The sequence below is a fragment of the Hyperolius riggenbachi genome, chromosome 9, assembly GCF_040937935.1.
Source record: "Hyperolius riggenbachi isolate aHypRig1 chromosome 9, aHypRig1.pri, whole genome shotgun sequence".
NCBI classification, from domain to species: Eukaryota; Metazoa; Chordata; class Amphibia; order Anura; family Hyperoliidae; genus Hyperolius; species Hyperolius riggenbachi.
Window position 1 is genome coordinate 146,011,165 of NC_090654.1, and position 20,000 is coordinate 146,031,164.

Sequence of the window (20,000 nt, forward strand, 5' to 3'; positions counted from 1 at the left end):
TGCAATACCCTGACAGCTCTAAGCATAACTCGGGGAGGCAGAGGCATGATGAGATTTGTAGTTTTGTCACAGCTGGAGTGCCAAGGTTAGCCATCACTGGTCTAGTCTAATCAAGTCCTTACCTCAGATATCTCCTGCTTGTTGTCAACCACCAGAAGAGGAACGCTAAGGAGAATCAGGCGGAATTTCTCCACTGCTTCTTCAAACTTCCCAGATGTGGTGAGCTGGTAGCAAAGTTGCAGTCGCTGGATGAGATCATTCAGCTTCAGGCCAACAGCAGGAAGGCCATTCTTTAACCCTGCATCTTTCCTGGAGAGATAAGAAGTATGGCATTTTACAGGATCAATTCAATTCAACAATAGTTTAAATCATGCATAACAAGACAGTGGAAATGCTTGGCATTGATGACAATTTATTGCTTCATTTACTTGACTTTACAAAGCATGCAGAAAGAGTCCATCTTGTGCATAGCATACAGTATAAAAAGTAGTACTTATCGTGAGCAGCGTTGTGGGGATGTGGGATCACAGTGGGTGCCGCAGGGTGCTCTCTTGTTGTTGTTACTATAGTTTAAATCCTGTTTAGTCTATAATGGACCAACCTGATTCTTGAAAAAAAGCAAACTCCATTTTGTGTGAATCCTCACTTATCGTAAGTTTGTGTTTTATATAATTTATAGATTTCGTTCAAACTTAAAATTTTGCAAGAAAAAAATGTATACTGTGTATATTAAGATGTTGGTGCTCCTGGGATGTGGTGATGCTTCCAGGGCCATATTATCCCAGTAGGTCAATGCGACAATAGTGTAGTATACTACTTAAAAATATTTAAGTAACACTTTTAATCAGAGTATGGCATCAAGTCTGTAACATTTCTGGGATATTGATCTGGTTAAGTAGCAGAGGGAGTTGTAAATCAGTTTTAGCTCCTTTGGTGTTAATGAAGTTAACTACTTCCCCATCGCTGCTATGCATATCTATGCCCCTGAAAACTTTGCTTAACAACCAGGGGTGTAGATATGCATAAGCATATTTATTTACCTTACCGATCACTATCCCATTAGTTTCCATCGCCATTCTGCTGATCCGTGATTGATGAATGGGAACATGTGTTCCCAAAGCCGATCACAGTGCCTGTAATGAATGAAAGCTGGCATCGAGATGCCGGTATTCATTCACAAAGTAAAAACACATACACAGGGGTGTAGCAATAGGGGTTGCAGAGTTTGCGGCCGCATCAGGGCCCTTGGGCCTCAACTACAGTATTAGCTCTCTATTGGTCTTGTGCTCATAATAATCACTTCTATAGAGATTTTGAATAATGGTAATCAAAAACAAACTGCTCCCCATCCCCTTCTTGCACCTCTGACACTGTAGTTGCCATTGGCAGGTTTTGGTGCGCCGTATACATTTTTATGTATAGAGTGCTTGGGGGGCCCCATTGTAAAACTTGCATCGGAGCCCACAGCTCCTTAGCTACGCCACTGAACATACACATCATTTTCTGTGTTCTGTTCACAGTACACAGGGAAAAAAAAGTGTAGGGACATCAAGTGGTCAAAAAGTAAAAATATACACACACACTTACAAAATATTAGATGATGGATGATAGATAGATTAGTTTTAAACCACTTTCACCCTTACCCCATACTTACAAAAATAAAACACTTGTTAAAAAAGGTGACATTTAAAATAAATAAATAACACAAATAGTTACAGACTTTTTAGTATGTATGTCATGAGGGTATATTACTGTTGAGTTTGTGAATAAGGGCTTATAATTGTTATAATATAAAATATATACTGTAGATAATTTGGGTGTGATAAGTAACAATAATGAATGAATGGGTGGAGCGTGATGTGAAAATTGCTCTGGTTTTTAAGGGGGAAAAAAAAACTGTGGTAGGGAAGTGGTTAACAACAACTGCACTAGAGGGGGTAACAATGAGAAGACCACCAAAACAGGAATGGTTTAACATACGGAGGCCACTGACATTTTCCTTACTCACCTTTACTGACTGTTCCTTCACTAGTTTTCCATTTGGCTATGGTCAAAGTTACTAATAGCAACATAAAGTGATACCTGGACCCTACAGAGGTTTCACAGCGAGTAGAATGACTGTTGTGCTATGATATTTACTGACTTTCCTTTTGTCTATTGTGTCAATGTAATATGGAGTCTAGGCCATGTGTCTGCTTCTAACAATAGCAAAATGGATGCTGTATTAGGAGTAATTGTGTCTGAGGTTACAATAGACTGCAACAGGTTAGCTGTGGGAGGAGTTGGCTAGGATAAACCAACTCAGACACAGGAGAGAGGATTTTTTTTTCTGTTTCCACACCTTGAGGGTGAAAGACATGCTTCTTTGACGTTCCTGTGCAAGGAAGGAAGCATGTGTAAGCTTGGAAAGGGAAAGTCTCTTCCTCTGCGAGTATGTGGATTGAGCAGGATTTTACGGAGATTGTGAAAGATAAGTAATTCATTTGTGTTTACTTACTATTTTAAAGATTGTTTGCGTATGTTTTCCCATTTGTGTTTGCAGTTGTACAGTTCAGCTATTGCTTGTCTTGCATTATCTTAAATATTTTGCTTTAGTAAACTCAAGTTTCTTGCAAAAAGTGTGGGCTTTCTTAGCAATTACGGTATATTGAACTTATAATGCAATCTTAGCATTACAATGACACACCAGTAAGTGCCTTTGCCAGAAGGTTTACTTCATCTTCCAGCACAGTTTCATGGAGAAGATTCCAAGAGACAGGCAGTTACTCTAGATCTGGAAAGGACCATAGAAGGTCCTTAAAGAGACTGAAGTCTCTAAAAAAAAAAAAAAAAAAAAGTATTTTTAGTTCATAAATATGTTTAATATGTTATCCCTAACTAAACCGCCGCATTCCCGCCGCTCTAAACTATCTAAATCCCCCCAAACATCTCCCCCGCAAAATCCACGACTTTCTTGGTCGTGGATTTTGCTGCCCTAAGCGCTTCTGTGTGAGGCAGGGCTATGAGCTACAGCCCTGCCTCACACGCGTCTCCGCGGATCTCCGCCTCTACCCCGCCCCTCTCAGCAAAGGAAGATCGAGAGAGGCGGCGATCCGCCGCTGACAGACGCGTGTGAGGTAGGGCTGGCTGCAGCTCATAGCCCTGCCTCACACGGAAGCGCTCCCCCCGTGGAGTTCGGTGGGATTTAGATAGTTTATAGCGGCGGGGATGCGGCGGTTTAGTTAGGGATAACATATTAAACATATTTTTGAAATAAAAAGACTTTATTTTAGAGACTTCAGAGTCTCTTTAACCAATCAGTAAAAGGCACCAGATTATAGCATAGGGAAGTCTCTCACATGTTCCTTTCAACATGCAGCGGCAATCACTGGCTGAAGCTGGTGCTTTAATTTAAGCAAAGACCGATTCTTCTGTAACTGCCAAATGTGCAATGGCTATACTATAGGTAAGCACAGAGGATGGGGGAGTAGTAGCTAGTGTTAGGTGTAAACGGGGGGAGATTAATGTTAGGAAAAAGGTAGGAGAGTAAGTGTGAGGTTAAAGGACAACTGAAATGAAAGGGATATGGAGGCTGCCATATTTCTTTCCTTTCTAAAACCATACCACTTTCCTTTTTTCCTATTGAGATCTGATGCGTTTTCATCCCTTGCCCTGTGGTAGGGAAAGGTTCTATCTGGGAGGAAAAAGAGGCACCGAAATTTAAGTCCTGGCTCAGTTCCAAGCCTACCTTGTTAGCCGAGACCTTCTGATCCCGCCACCGGGGTCTTGACTTCACTGGGCTCCTGGATGAAGGGAGTGAGAGCATTGGAAGGCAAGTCACCCGAGAAAGCTCTCCCTCTTCTCAAGCTACAGCGTCCCTCGTTCGCTGAGGTTTCCCTACTGACACTGTGTGCATAGGCTCAAGGGTGCCATCTTGGGGGAGATCACAAGGCTTCTCAGAGAAAAAAAAAAGTCTGAGTTTTGGGGGCTTAGATTTCCCTTTCTTTCACTTTTTGGACGTGTCTATTAGTGTCAAACTTATAGACTTTCAAACAAGTCATTTGTACACATCGTACGGACCTAACTGTCCTTTAAACGACAGTAAGTCCACGGATCCGCCGAGTGGATCAAAGCTGTTGCTATCAGTCTAACGATTAAATGTACACATGTCCAACTGTCGTTCAAGCGACCAGTTTGCACGGTCAAGTCGTTTGGAAAAAACAGACGTGTGTACGTACCTTTTTCTGCTGGCCACTGAGAATTAGAGATAACTATCACAGTGCAATTAGGATCCACCTATCAAACCCTGCCTTCCAGTAGAATATTTGTGTGTGGGTGTATGTATGTATGCATTTATGTATGTATAAAGCCTGGTAAGCACCATGCAATTTGCCATTAGATAGATGGATCGAACAGATAATTTCCGACAGGTCCGATCTGATTTCTGATTGTTTATCTTTTTTTATATAATTTTTATTTTGCAGTTATAATAGTACATGCCAATAATAAACACACATTCTTGTCCTGACAATATCTTTTCTTCAGCCTCCTGCAATTTATTTACACAAATAGACTAGTTTCTGGTCTACGGGATTGTATTGGATCTCCAGTAAGTTGGCATCAGGCTCTTTGCTGCATTTAGAAGGAATGGTATAACTGATGCTTTGTATGATTTGAGAGATATTGGAGCTAAATGTAACAAAGTGCCATGGGTTCCAGTCCAGTTCCAAGCCCGATACCTCCTTTATCACCTCTCTAACCTTTTCCCAAAATGGGATAAGCATAGGACATTCCCAGAAAATGTGCAGCAAAGAGCCTTCTCCCCCACATCCTCTCCAACATCTAGAGTCTTGCTCCTTGTACATTTTTGCCAAGAGCGCTGGAGATCTATACCATCTTGTAAGTATCTTATAGCATCCTTCCTGTATATGAGTGCTGATGGATGAGCAATGGACCATTCTCATCACTCTAGCTTCCTGATCCTCAGTCAAGGTATGGCCAGCGTCTCTCTCCCATTTCCTCAAGAAATTTACTAAGCCCCTCCCGAGTCTTCCAATATGGCTCTATATATATTGGAAATTGCATGCAAGGGTTTTGCTTCTAAAACAAATAGTTTTTCCCATGGGGTCATATCAATTAATGCTCTTACAGTCCCCCTACTCCGTACCCAATGTGCAATTTGTTGTAATCTCCAGTGATCAAAATGAAATTTCCCATAATTCTGTCTGAGGTCATCTATAGTCTTTAGTCTAGTGCCTGAGAGAAAATGCCCCACCTACATTCATTTTGTCCCTTTCCAAGAGCCAAAAAAGCCTCTTTCAAGGCCGGGGGGGAAGTTAGGATACCCTTCCAAGGGTGTTAATGGAGATAGCCCTGGAGCCCACCCTAGTTTGGTCCTAAGAAGATCCCACTGGCACAGGGTATGTTTTATCCAGGTAGGGGTCCCAGTTGAAAAAACCCTCTCTGATTCTTTCACCCAGGCAGCTCCTGCTAAATCCCTTCCCGCTAGTGTTTTTTCCACTTTATCCCAGCCCTTTTCTCCCCATTATAGTGCCAATCCAATATTCTAATCAAGGCCATTGCTTTATAGGAAGTCCTAAGATCCGGAGGACCTAAGCCTCCTTTCTGTTTTCGTCTTACCATAATACTATATGACAGTCTGGGTTTTTCCCCCCTCCAAATTAATCTCATAAACATAGATTTCAGTTTATCAAAAAAGGATCTCGGTAGAGAAACAGGGGACCTTGACATTGGGAATAAGAGTCTCGACAATTTATTCATTTTAATTATGATTATACGTCCAAGCCAAGTGTAACTTTGATTGGTCCATTTCTCAAGGTCTTTTCTTGTGATATCAAGTAGCGGAAAGAAGTTCCTGGGATACAATTCTGCCAGGTCTGGTGACAGGTGTATGCCCAAATATCTCAAGGATTTCTCTCTAAAGGTAAATGGGAAGGTACCGCTAATTGTTTATCTCTCTCTTGCATCAAGGCCTATCCCAATGTAATCTGATTTGCTAAGATTTATTTTGAAATCAGAAAAATCTCCATAATTGCGGAGCTCTTCCAGTACATTAGGTAAGGAGGTGTGCGGTTCTGTGATATATAGCAACACATCGTCTGCAAATGCAGAAAGTTTACACTCCTGAGCCCCAATTGTAACTCCCCTAATGCCTTGGTTCATCCTAATACTTCTTAGTTGTGGTTCAAGGGTGAAAATGAATAAGAGAGGTGACAGAGGGCAACCCTGCCTCGTGCCATTCGCCAATTTAAAGCTATTCGAGAGCACCCCATTTGCTCTAATCCTAGCTAATGGGTTTGTATAAAGGCTATTGATCCACAATTGCATATTAGGTCCTAGCCCAATGTATTTTATAATTTCCTGAATTAATCCCCAGTTTACCGTGTCAAAAGCCTTTTCCGCGTCGGTTGAGAGGAGTATTGACGGAATTTTCATGAAACGTGCCCAATGTATAACATTTAAGGCCTTATAAGAGTTATCTCTCACCTCTCTGCCAGTAATACAACCTGTTTGATCAGGGTGAAGCAGGGATGGAAGACCTTCCTTTATCCGATTAGCTAGAATTTTTGAAAAAAAAGCTTAATGTCGGTATCAATAAGCGATATGGCACAAGGCAGGGTCCTTACCCTCCTTGGGTAATACTACTATATGAGCTTCCATACCCTGTGCAGGGAACTGTCCTCCCTCTCTCAGGCAATTTAGAGCATCCCTTAAAAGGACTTACGAGGTGAAAACCCCCCAAAAAGTTAAGCACCTGCATCAATTTAGAATCCACAGAGGACGCCATCCGCGCCCTGAGTGCCGTTCCGCTGGGTCCCCGCTGTTTAATAGCCCACGTTACAGGCTGTGGATCGGGAAGGGAGGCCCTAGAGCTGCGCAGCCACACTCGCGTCTATGCAGACTGCGCAGCCGCGGCCAGCTCTGGCAGCCATTTTACTGGAGGCAGGAGAGACCGACCCGGGCTGTGGGGTCGGGAGCCGGCCCGGGAGGCTATTAAACAGCGGGGACCCGGCGGAACGGCACGGAGGGCGTCCTCCGTGGATTCCAAATTGATGCAGGTACTTAACTTTTTGGGGGGTTTTCACCTCGTAAGTCCTTTAAAGCACGGGTGCCCACACTTTTTCGGCTCGCGAGCTACTTTAAAATTTGCCGAGTCCAGGAGATCTACCAACATTTAGGTAGCAGGTATACGTGTCTTCAGTACAGGTAGATGGGTATTTATTTATTTATAAAGCGCCAACATATTACGCAGTGCTGGACAATAATTAGGGATACACACAATATTTAAGGGTGACATACAGCAAAATGACAATACCTGAATACAAGAAAGACCAGATCATGCAGCACAGTATGAGTACAAGGTAATGGTTAGTCACTGGAGGGGAGCATGGAGATTTGGCAAGTTAGGTTCACACATGCATAGCATGGGTTCGCAGTAATGGAGGTGCATGATCAGCTAGGACACAAAAGGAGGAGGACCCTGCCCAAAGGCTTACAATCTAGAGGGAGAGGTAAGGACACGGAAAGTAGGGGACCAGAGTTCAGCTGTGGGTTTAGAGCACTTGTGAGGGGTAGTAAGCCAGAGTGAAAATGTGAGTTTTGAGGGCTTTCTTGAAGATGTTGAAGGAGGAGGCTGCCCTAATGGGTGGAGGTAGGGAATTCCATAGTGTTGGAGCAGGTCTTGAAAAGTCCTGGAGGCGTGCATGGGACTGGGTGATGCGGGGGGGCGGTTACGCGAAGTTCATTGGAAGAGCGGAGTGAGCGGCTAGGTGTGTACCTCTGAGTAAGATCGGAAATGTAGGTTGGACAGGTTTTGTGGACAGATTTGTAGGTCAGACACAGTATCTTGAATCTGATTCTGGATTGGATAGGAAGCCAGTGGAGGGATTCAAGGAGGGGATCCGCCGTGGTGGAGCGATGGGAGCCGTGGATAATTCTGGCTGCCGAATTCATGATGGACTGCAGTGGGGCTGTTCGGGTCATAGGGAGACCAGACAGCAGGGCATTGCAGTAGTCAAGGTGGGAAATTATGAGGGCATGGATAAGGAGTTTGGTGGTGGCAGAGGTCAGGAAAGGGCGAATCTTACAGATGTTCCGAAGGTGGAAGTTGCAAGACTTTGTGAGGTTTTGGATGTGGGGAGTGAAGGAGAGTGCGGAGTCCAGGGTGACACCCAGACAGCGGGCTTGAGAGGTAGGGTGAATGGTAGTGTGGTTAACAGTGACATGCACATCTGGGAGGTTTATGGATGTCCGGGGTGGGAAGATCATAAATTCCGTTTTGTCTAGGTTTAGTTTCAGGAACCTAGCAGACATCCAGGAGGAAACGGCTGATAGACAGGAGGAGACCTTGCCCATGGTAGTGGTGGATATGTCAGGGGTATGGAGGTAGATCTGGGTGTCATCTGCATACAGATGATAATTAAAACCCATGGAGGAGATAACCTTGCCAATGGAGGATGTGTATAGGGTGAACAGTAGGGGGCCAAGGACTGAACCTTGAGGGACTCCCACCGAGAGGTGGTTGGGGGTGGACGAGGACTCATTGAAGGAGGTCGTGAAGGAGCGGTTGGAGAGGTAGGATGAAAGCCAGGACAGGGCGAGATCGTGAACGCCCATGGACTGGAGGAGTAGGGGATGATCTACTGTGTCAAACGCTGCTGAAAGGTCAAGTAGGAGGAGAATGGAGTATTTACCTTCAGCTTTAGCTAAGGCAAGGTCATTCACCACTTTGGTGAGAGCAGTTTCGGTTGAGTGGGCAGGCCAAAATCCAGATTGCAGTGGGTCTAGCAGTGAGTTGGCATTGAGGAACTGGGTCAGGCGTTTGTGAACCAGACGCTCAAGAAGTTTTGAGGCAAAGGGGAGGAGGGAGATAGGACGGTAGTTGGAGGGTAGCGAGGGGTCAAGGGAGGGTTTATTAAGCAGGGGTAGTACAGTGGCCTGCTTGAAGTCTGAGGGGAAGGTGCCTGTGGATAGGGAGAGGTTGAACAGGGTAGTGAGGACTGGAGCCAATTCCGTGAAGCGAGGGTGTAGTAAATCAGAAGGGATGGGGTCAAGGGGGGGGGGAAGTAGTGGTATGGGAAGTCTGCAGTAGGTGCATGACTTACTCGGTGGTAGTAGGAGTGAAGAATGTGAGGGGAGGATAGGGTGGAGGAGGAGCTGGTTGGGAGGGGGTGGGAGGTGAAGATTTGAGATTGGAAATTTCCTGGCGGATGGAGACAATTTTGTTGGTAAAGTGGGTGGCTAAATCTGTGGCAGAGAGGGAGGAAACGGAGGGTGGGGGGGGGGGGGGATGGGTTTAAGCAGGGAGTTGAAAGTGGCAAAAAGACGCCGAGGGTTGGAAGCTTGTGCTCCGATGAGCTTGGTAAAGTATTTCTGCTTCGCATGAGCAAGGGCAGTGTGGAACTGCAGCAGGTTGGTCTTGTACTGTAGGAAATCCTGGTTAAGTTTAGTTTTCCTTTATTTAAATTCAGTGGCGCGTGTTTTCCTCTGGAGGTTGCGAGTATGGGTAGTGTGCCAGGGCTGGGGGTTAGGGGGTCGATTGCGGCGAAATATTGGTGGAGCAGCTTTCTCTAGGGCTGATGAGAGAGTTTGGCGATACTGAGCTGCAGCAAGATTAGGACAGGTTAGGGGTGGGGAGAGTGGAGGAGAGGGCATGGAGGGGGTCAGCAAGGACGCTAGGGTTGAGCTTGCGTAGGTCTCGCTGCCATCGACCAGGTGGGTGAGCGGGTAGTTTGGAGGTGCCTTCCGTGAGGAGGTTGAAGGTGAGAAGGTGATGGTCTGAGGGTGGAAATGGTGCGATGTCAAGGTCTGCAATGGTGGTGGATTTAGTGAATATAAGGTCGAGAGTGTGACCTGCAGTGTGAGTGGGGGTGTTGTACTAGTCCAAGTGAGTTGGCAATGGTGAGTAGACGGGTCACAGCGGAGTTCTTGGCTTCATCGATGGGAATATTGATATCCCCAAGGATGATGGTGGGGAGGTCAGAGGAGAGGATGTGAGGGAGCCAGGAGACAAGGTCATCGAGAAATTGTGGGGTGGAGCCCGGAGGATGGTATAAGACCGCAATAATGGCAGGGAGGGGGTGGTAAAGACGGATGGTGTGGGTCTCGAATGGTGTGAATTGTAGGGAGGTAGGTGGTGTGAGGACACGGAAGGTGCAGGATGGGGAGAGGAGCAGACCCACCCCTCCCCCGGTCCTGTTGTCTGGTCTGGGGGTGTGACTGAGGTGAAGCCCCCCGTAGGAGAGGGCAGCCTCTGCGGCAGAGTCAGAGGGGGTGAGCCATGTCTTAGTGAGTGCGAGGATGGTGAGGGATTTGGAGAGGAAGAGGTATAGGGGCCTTCAGTATAAGTAGCCAGGTATAGTGTAGTTAGGTATAAGTGCTTTCAGTACAGATAGCTAGGTGTAGGGGCCTTCAGTATAGTTAACCAGGTATAGTGTAGTTAGGTGTAGGTGCCTTTAGGATAGTTAGCCAGGTATAGTGTAGTTAGGTGTGGGTGGCTTCAGTATAGTTAGCCAGGTATAGTGTAGTTAGGTGTGGGAGCCTTCAGTATAGTTAGCCAGGTATAGTATAGTTAGGTGAGGGTGCCTTCAGTATAGTTAGCCAGGTAAAGTGTAGTTAGGTGTGGGTGCCTTCAGTATAGTTAGCCAGGTATAGTGTAGTTAGGTGTGGGTGGCTTTAGTATAGTTAGCCAGGTATAGCGTAGTTAGGTGTGGGTGCCTTCAGTATAGTTAGGTGCCACTCACCTCCCTCCAGTTCCAGCGGCGGTGTCTGGGGCTCCTCCTTGTCTCCCCTCCTTCAGCCGCGCTGCGAGTGCAGATGGGCACTCTGATGAAGAGTCCAGCGAGCAAAGCTATGATCCCGACTCTCTCCTCCTCTGCCTCTTCCGATTGGCCAGCGGCTGGAAGCAGATTCTGACAGCTGCCGGCCGCAAAATTTTACAGGACGTGGCGATCTACCGGTAAATCGCGATCGACCTATTGGGCACCCCGACTTTAAAGGTTCTATCAAATGCCGTGCATATGTTGAGTAGTATTTTTTGGTAAAGCCGTCAGGCCCTGGTGCTTTGCTGGTGCCATCCTACCACATTTATTGCTATATTCGTACATTTCGACGGCGGTCGGGTAGGACACCCAGCAAGCAAAGTGCTTGTTGCGTGTTTTAGAAAAAAAATTATTCATATCGGCCCAGCGGGGCCTGAACGGTGCCCTCTACCATCTCTGGACGAGCCCAGCTCGTCCAGAACGCTAGGGAGGTTAAGGATTTTTCCAGCTCTATAGATGAACTTGGTTTTATGAGCTGTTTCAATCATTAATTTTATCCAGTGTTTTTAGAATCAACCCCTGGTTCCTCTTTTTTTCTTCCTTGCCCCTTGGGAGATAAATTCCCCCCGTACTACCGCCTTATGGGCTTCCCATATGATGCATTTAGAGACCTCCGGTGAAGAGTTTTTCCGAAAGTAAATTACTGTAGTTTTTTGAATTTTTTGTTTTCCCTCTAAGTCTTCTAATAGAGTCTCGTTCATCCTCCAGTGTCTCCCCCTATGGTTGGAGTTACCTACCTCTAGATCAGGCATGGGCAAACTCAGCCCTCCAGCTGTTACGGAACTACAAGACCCACAATGCATTTGCCTTTATGAGTCATGACTGTGGCTGTCAGACTCCTGCAATGCATTGTGGGGCTTGTAGTTCCTTAACAGCTGGAGGGCCACATTTGCCCATGCCTGCTCTAGATCTATCCACACAGCCGCGTGGCCAGATATTGTAATGTTTTCAATCTTTGCCTTAGAGACCCCCTGTAAGTGGTACTGGTCAGTCCATAAGGAATCAATACGGGTATATACCTTGTGAATTTGTAAAAAAATAAGAGAAATCTCTATCCAATGGATGTAGGTTTCTCCAACAATCAATTAAATGTTTGCTTTTCATAAGTTGAGCAAATTCTCTAAGAGTTTTTTGAGAAAGAGTGGAGGAACCAAAGGAGGAGTCCTGTTTAGGGCTGCTGATAATATTTAGATCTCCCCCGAACACTTCTTCCGAGAAAGCCTGCACTTTCTGCATAACAGATCTTAGGAAGGAGACCTGGTGTACGTTTGGTGCATATACATTTACAAATGTGAACTTCATATCTCCCATTTGGGCATTTACAGCTACATAACGAACAGAGTCATCTTTATCTGTCCCTATCATGTCCAGAGGAAATCCTTTGGCTATAGCCACACCCTTAGCTCTATGTATTGGAGAGTCATTAAAAAAACCATTGAGAAAATAGATGTTGAGGCATTCTTGGGATACAACCATCCAAATCTGGGAAAGACTGCACACAGGTTTTGTTTGCTCTGTCCAAGAATGTGCCATTCTTGTACAGAGCAAACAAAACCATATGTAAACCAAAACATAACCAAAACAAAGAGCCAAGATTCTGGCCCAGCAATTGACTACTGTGTACAGAGCCATGTGAACTGATCCCTGTTTTTTTTCCTCCCCGATTAAGGGGGTCCCTACTAGGGGTTCCAATCACCATATTTCTCCTCCCTTTTTAGAGCTGTCAAACTTTAAAGGCATAAAACAATAGAACTCCCGGCATAAAACAAACATGCATTAATTGGTGAATGCAATATAAACCCTTCCCAGCACCCCCCCCCCCCCACCCAGTCCCACTAAGGCACTTTTGTTTCATGCTCTTCCCTCTAACCTGAGTAGCATACATAAGTCTACTCAAATAAATATTTCAACAGTCTCATATGATGAACCGTAAAAAGGAAAAAATGAAAGTCAGGAGAAAAGAAAAAAGAAAATCACTTCTCTGTGTGCTGTGTCTCAGAAAACAGTTACCGTATGCTAGCTTGCTTGGAATATCTGTGCACACAGTCATGGTGGGGTAGACATTCCCTTTTGCTGTGATGGAGTTCCTCTTTCTCCTGGAGGCTCTTGGTCTGCCAATTCTCTCTTTGAGGCAAAGGAGGAGTTTCTTGCACCTCTCTCCAATCTTTGAAATCGGTTGATGGTAGATGGTGAATCGTCCAGAAATTTCTGTAGGTCATCTTTGGAATGCAACGTTGATGTAACTCCTTCCACCGTAGCTATTAGAGCGAAGGGGAAACCCCATTTATACATGCTCCCATCCTTTCTGATGGCCTGCAGGAGAGGTTTTACTGCCTTGCGCTGTTGTAGGAAATCCCTGTCCCTCATTTTCCGCTGCAACAGCTCTGTATCCATAAATCTGAGTAGCCGGCATATAAAATCCCTGGACTTGTTAGGATCGAGATTTTTGGGCCCAAGTGCCCTGTGCACTCTTTCAATGTCTATTGATGACTGTACAGGTCTCTCCAATATTATATTGAATATTTCAGTTACCGTGGACCGCAAATCTTCTGTTCTGTGACTTTTCGGGCATACTGTGGTAGTCAAGGACTGGGTGTGGAGCGGTGAGCGCCAGGAAAGCAGCTTCAGCTTGCCGGGAGCTCTCTCGTGTGCGTCCTACTCCGCCATCTGCTAGCCACACCTCTCTGATCGTTCATCTGAACGATTTGCACAGAAGTGTTCAGAAAATCGATCAGAAATCCGATCAGATCTTTTAGAAATTATTTATTGACCCATCTAGCTGATGGGAGATTGCATGGTGTGTACCAGGCAGAAGTGTGTGTGTGTGTGTGTTTATTGGATTTACAGAAAGAGTGCAATAATGGTTTAAACAAAATTAGGCAGGTGCATTAATTTGGGCACCACAAAAAAGTGAAATCAATATTTAGTTGATCCTCTTTTTGCAGAAATTACAGCCACTAAATCCTTCCTGTAGGTTCCAATGCGACTCTGGACTCTGGTTGAATGTATTGTGGACCATTCCTTTTTACAAAACATCTCTAGTTCATTCAGGTTTGATGGCTTCCGAGCATGGACAGCTCTCTTTAAAGGGATCCTTAACTGAGAGGGATATGAATGTTTCCTTTTAAACAATACCAGTTGCATGCAGCTAATCCAGTCGAACTTCAGTCAGAGCACCTGATCTGCATGCCTGTTCAGGGGCTGTGGCTAAAAGTATTAGAGACAGGATCAGCAGGGGAGTCAGGCAACTGGTATTTTTAAAGGAAAAATCCATATACTTTTCAGTTTAGGTTCCCTTTAACTCACACCACAGATTTTCAATTATACACAGGTCTGGGGACTGAGATGGCCATTCCAGAACGTTGTACTTGTTCCTCTGCATGAATGCCTTACTGGATTTTGAGCAGTGTTTAGGGCCGTTGTCTTGTTGAAAGATCCATCCCCAGGGCAGCTTCAGCTTTGTCACTGGTTCCTGCACATTGGCCTCCAGAATCTGCTGATACTGAGTGGAATCCATGTGTCCCTCAACTTTGACAAGATTCCCAGTCCTTGCTCTGGCCACACAGCATGATGGAATCACCACCATATTTTACTGTAGATAGCAGGTGTTTTTCTTGGAATGCTGTGTTTTTCCTCCATGCATAACACCCCTTGTTATGACCAAATAACTCAATTTTAGTTTCATCAGTCCACAGCACCTTATTCCAAAATTAAGCTGGCTTGTCCAAATGTGCTTTAGCATACCTCAAGCGGCCCTGTTTGTGCTGTGGGCAGAGAAAAGGCTTCCTCTGCATCACGCTCGCATACAGAATCTCCTTGTGTAAAGTGCGCCGAATGGTTGAATGATGCACAGTGACTCCATCTGCAGCAAGAGGATGTTGTAGGTCTTTGGTGCTGGTCTGTGGGTTGACTGGCTGTTCTCACCATTCATTGCTTCTGTCTATCCGAGATTTTCCTTGGTCTGCCACTTCGAGCCTTAACTTGAACTGAGCCTGTGGTCTTCCATTTCCTCAATACGTACCTAACTGTGGAAACAGACACCTGAAATCTTCAGGTCATTTGAGAGTTGTTCTGAGACCCCCATGTTGCTACTCTTCAGAGAAAATTAAAGAGCAACTGTAAGAAGAATAACATATTCCCTTAAAAGTGGTATATGAGAATGATTGAGATATATAGATAAGAAGAGGCGACTAATAAATCTCCTAAACTCTGACAGCGAGGTGCCTACTGCCATAGGCAGTGTGGGAGGATCTCTGTTTACTTCTGGCAGGATTAGCAAGTTTTTTTTCTTCACTCTAGCAGTTGAAAACACACCCACAGTAAAGGTTGTTACACCCTCCTCCACCAACCTCTTTTTTTTTTCTGACATAATTTGCAAAAGACCAGGAAGTGTAATATGCACATGTGTAAAGAGAAGCAGATAGGGAATCAGCTGTAGATGCTGAGTAGTGTATTGTAATGTTTTAGCTGAATAGAGTAGGAAAAAGAAGGTGGAAGTCATAGGAAATTATGAAAAATGTAGTGTATGTGCAATTGCTGTAGGTAGTGTGATGGTCAGAGCAGATGTCTGCTCGTTTCAGGTCTGGATGTGAAGGAAAAGGTCCTGGATAATGACTGTTGTTGCAATTTAGCAACAACATTATCTGGTAGAATAGTTTGGGATCCAGGGCTGGCGTGTATTGGGAGAAGGGTGGGCCTTACACGCCACTCCTCCAAGTCCATGCCTGAGTCTGGCAGGCGGAGGGTTAATGGATTCACCTGTGTGGATTTGCATAAGTACCTGCATCAGGCAGGATGCAGTGGGCTGTATGTGGAGCAAGCAGGCTCCAGAAAGGCTGTGTAGCCAAGAGGGCTGCCAGGCCTGTAGCTGCAGGGAAGCTGCTGATGAGGAAGTGCTGGAGGGGAGTTGGACTCCAGTACTGGTAAACCAGGAGAAGCCTGGAAAAAGGTGAGTGGCACCAGGACTGCCATTAGGCCCGTGGCAGGGTGTCACTGAAAAGCCAGTGTGGCTGCAGAAGGCTGTGTATTTTTGTGCTGTGCCGACAGCACGTGTGATTATTGCATACCCAGAGTGGTTTATTTTGTTGCTGTTTATGGACATTGTTTGACTGACAATAAAGCTGAATTCTTTTATTTTTACCCAAAAAGACTCACTGGCTGGTGTGTTTTGACCCTTTGATGCCGCTGACCTACTCTACCAATGAGTTAAAAACCCCAGAATATCACAGTAGCTAATCGGAAATTGTTTATAGGAGCCTAAAAGATGAGAGTGTTATCTGTATCTATATATCTATATATCTATTCAGCAGTGATGCACTGGGGGACATCTCAAGCTCACTCCAACCTGAATTATCGCAAATTCTTTCTGTTTTGAAAGCAAACTTCTGTTTACCTTGTCTGTATATGTAAAGCAATGGAAGGAGAACTAATTTAAGTTCCAATAATAAGTTCTAAAGGTTTTGGAATCAATAAAATGACAACAGTGCCCAAATTTATGCACTTGCCTAAATTTAAACAATTATTGCGCACTTTCTGTAAAACCAATAAACATCATTTCACTTCTTAAATATAACTGTGTGTGACTCCTATATGAAATATTTCACGGATTTGTTTTTATTATAACAACCAACGATTTATACAGGAAAATCATGACTGTTAACATACTTCCACACGTGTGTGTGTGTGTGTGTGTGTGTGTGTGTGTGTGTGTGTGTGTGTGTGTGTGTGTGTGTGTGTGTGTGTGTGTGTGTGTGTGTGTGTGTGTGTGTGTGTGTACACAGCTGCTTCAAGTTACTTTTATTCATCCAGCAAGTACATTTTTGACAGGAAATGTCATAGGTGTTTCCCAAAAGATAATAAGACAATGTACAAGAGGCATTATTGTGGGGAAAAAATTGCTCAGATTTAATTTACATTTGAGCAAAAAGAGTCCAGTCCGAAATTATTCATACCCTTCTCAATAATCAATAGAAAAACCTTTATTGGCCATTACAGCAATCAAACGCTTCCTATAATTGCAGACCAGCTTTTTGCATGTCTCCACAGGTATTTTTGTCAATTCATCTTTAGCAATGAGCTCCAAACCTTTCAGGTTGGAGGGTCTTCTTGCCATCACCCTGATCTTTAGTTCCCTCCACAGATTCAAGTCAGGACCTCTGGCTGGGTCACTCCAAAACATTAACCTCCCTGGCGTGCATTTATGTCTGAAATTATGAGTCAAAAGCAGTACATTTCTTTCAAGAATTTTAGGCCTCCAATTCTGAAGTCATAACTAACCAAAATATGTCAGGATAAAAGCCTGGTAGACAATCTGCTTATAAATAAAAGACGAACACAAATTTGTTGAGTTAAATTTATGAATACATTTAAAAATTGTGAAACTGTACAAATAAGGCGGGCAGAGAGAAGTCAAAATCCAAGCAGATGTCAGTGAAGGTGACAGGCAGAGAGTATTCAAAATCCAGGCAGAGGTCGGTGCAGGCAGCAGGCAGAGAGTAGTCAAGATCCAGACAGACGTCGGTGCAGGCAGCGAGTAGTCAAAAATCCAGGCAAAAATCGGTAACAGTATGGCAGAAGGACTTAGCTCAGAAGCAGTTGGGAACCAAATGCCTATATTGTTATCATGTACTTTCAAATGATCTTATCTGCCATGGCAGTCAGGTGGCACAGGGGAGAGATTAAATTACAATTTGAGATTAGAGACAACTGTGGAGGAATTCGACACGCTAAACTCGCTATAAACATGCAGGCTGCATTTCTTTATGTTTACCATCTGTCCTGTGCAGCACGTCTGGGTCCAGATGGGGGGGGGGGGGGGAAGGAAATATTTGACCCCTCACTGATTTTGTAAGTTTGTCCAATGACAAAGAAATGAAAAGTCTCAGAACAGTATCATTTCAATGGTAGGTTTATTTTGACAGTGGCAGATAGCACTTCAAAAGGAAAAAATCGAAAAAATAACCTTAAATAAAAGATAGCAACTGATTTGCATTTCATTGAGTGAAATAAGTTTTTGGACCCCTACCAACCATTAAGAGTTCTGGCTCCCACAGAGTGGTTAGACACTTCTACTCAATTAGTCACCCTCATTAAGGACACCTGTCTTAACTAGTCACCTGTATAAAAGACACCTGTCCACAGAATCAATCAATCAAGCAGACTCCAAACTCTCCAACATGGTAAAGACCAAAGAGCTGTCCAAGGATGTCAGAGACAAAATTGTAGACCTGCACAAGGCTGGAATGGGCTACAAAACCATTAGCAAGAAGCTGGGAGAGAAGGTGACAACTGTTGGTGCGATTGTTCGAAAATGGAAGGAGCACAAAATGACCATCAATCGACCTCGCTCTGGGGCTCCATGCAAGATCTCACCTCGTGGGGTGTCAATTGTTCTGAGAAAGGTGAAAAAGCATCCTAGAACTACACGGGAGGAGTTAGTGAATGACCTCAAATTAGCAGGGACCACAGTCACCAAGAAAACCATTGGAAACACATTACACCGCAATGGATTAAAATCCTGCAGGGCTCGCAAGGTCCCCCTGCTCAAAAAGGCACATGTGCAGGCCCGTCTGAAGTTTGCCAATGAACACCTGAATGATTCTGTGAGTGACTGGGAGAAGGTGCTGTGGTCTGATGAGACCAAAATAGAGCTCTTTGGCATTAACTCAACTCGCTGTGTTTGGAGGAAGAAAAATGCTGCCTATGACCCCCACAACACCGTCCCCACCGTCAAGCATGGGGGTGGAAACATTTTGATTTGGGGGTGTTTTTCTGCTAAGGGCACAGGACAACTTAATCGCATTAACGGGAAAATGGACGGAGCCATGTATCTTGAAATCCTGAACGACAACCTCCTTCCCTCTGCCAGGAAACTGAAAATGGGTCGTGGATGGGTGTTCCAGCACGACAATGACCCAAAACATACAGCAAAGGCAACAAAGGAGTGGCTCAAGAAGAAGCACATTAAAGGGAGGGTTCAGGGAGGGTGGGTAAAAAATAAAAATCAATTTCCACTTACCTGGGGCTTCCTCCAGCCCGTGGCAGGCAGGAGGTGCCCTCTCCGCCGTTCCGCAGGCTCCCGATGGTCTCCGGTGGCCGACCCGACCTGGCCGGCTGCCAGGTCAGGCTCTTCTGCGCTCCAAGGCCCAGAACTTCTGCGTCCCACGCCGGCGCGCTGACGTCATCGGACGTCCGCCGGGCTGTGCTGCGCAGGCGCAGAACTACTGCGCCTGCGCAGTACAGCCCGGAGGACGTCCAATGACGTCAGCGCGCCGGCGTGGGACGCAGAAGTTCCGGGCCTTGGAGCGCAGAAGAGCCCGACCTGGCAGCCGGCCTGGCCAGGTCGGTTCGGCCACCGGGAGCCTGCGGAGCGGCGGCGAGGGCACCTCCTGCCTGCCACGGGCTGGAGGAAGCCCCAGGTAAGTGGAAATTGATTTTTTTTTTTACCCACCCTCCCTGAACCTTCCCTTTAAGGTCATGGAGTGGCCTAGTCAGTCTCCGGACCTTAATCCAATAGAAAACCTATGGAGGGAGCTTAAGCTCAGAGTTGCATAGAGACAGCCTCGAAACCTTAGGGATTTAGAGATGATCTGCAAAGAGGAGTGGACCAACATTCCTCCTAAAATGTGTGCAAACTTGGTCATCAATTACAAGAAACGTTTGACCTCTGTGCTTGCAAACAAGGGTTTTTCCACTAATTATTAAGTCTTTTATTGTTAGAGGGTTCAAAAAACTTATTTCACTCAATGAAATGCAAATCAAATTGCTATCTTTTATTTAAGGTTATTTTTTTGATTTTCCTTTTGATGTGCTATCTGCCACTGTTAAAATAAACCTACCATTGAAATGATACTGTTCTGAGACTTTTCATTTCTTTGCCATTGGACAAACTTACAAAATCAGTGAGGGGTCAAATAACTATTTCCTCATATATATATATATATATATATATATATATATATATATATATATATATATACATACATATACATATATACATATATATACATATACATATATACATATATATATATGAACATATATATATATATATACATACACACACGCATACAGTGCACATTTCTCTAGGTGATGGTGCAAGTTCAGGGCCACTTTAAAAATGGTGCTTCCGACCCCCCCATCCGCCCCGATCACGCGACTCCTAAACAACATACAAAGCAG

At 44.9% G+C, this 20,000-nt stretch overlaps 1 protein-coding gene across 1 annotated transcript in view; it reads right to left on the reverse strand.

The window, feature by feature from the left end:
* The window catches only part of COPA (COPI coat complex subunit alpha), a 329,230-nt gene that overhangs the window by 50,205 nt on the left and 259,025 nt on the right, over window positions 1-20,000 (reverse strand). Inside the window, exon 29 of the mRNA XM_068253599.1 lies at window positions 123-309. Coding sequence (XP_068109700.1) covers window positions 123-309 — 187 coding nt within the window. The remainder of the gene's footprint in view (window positions 1-122; window positions 310-20,000) is intronic.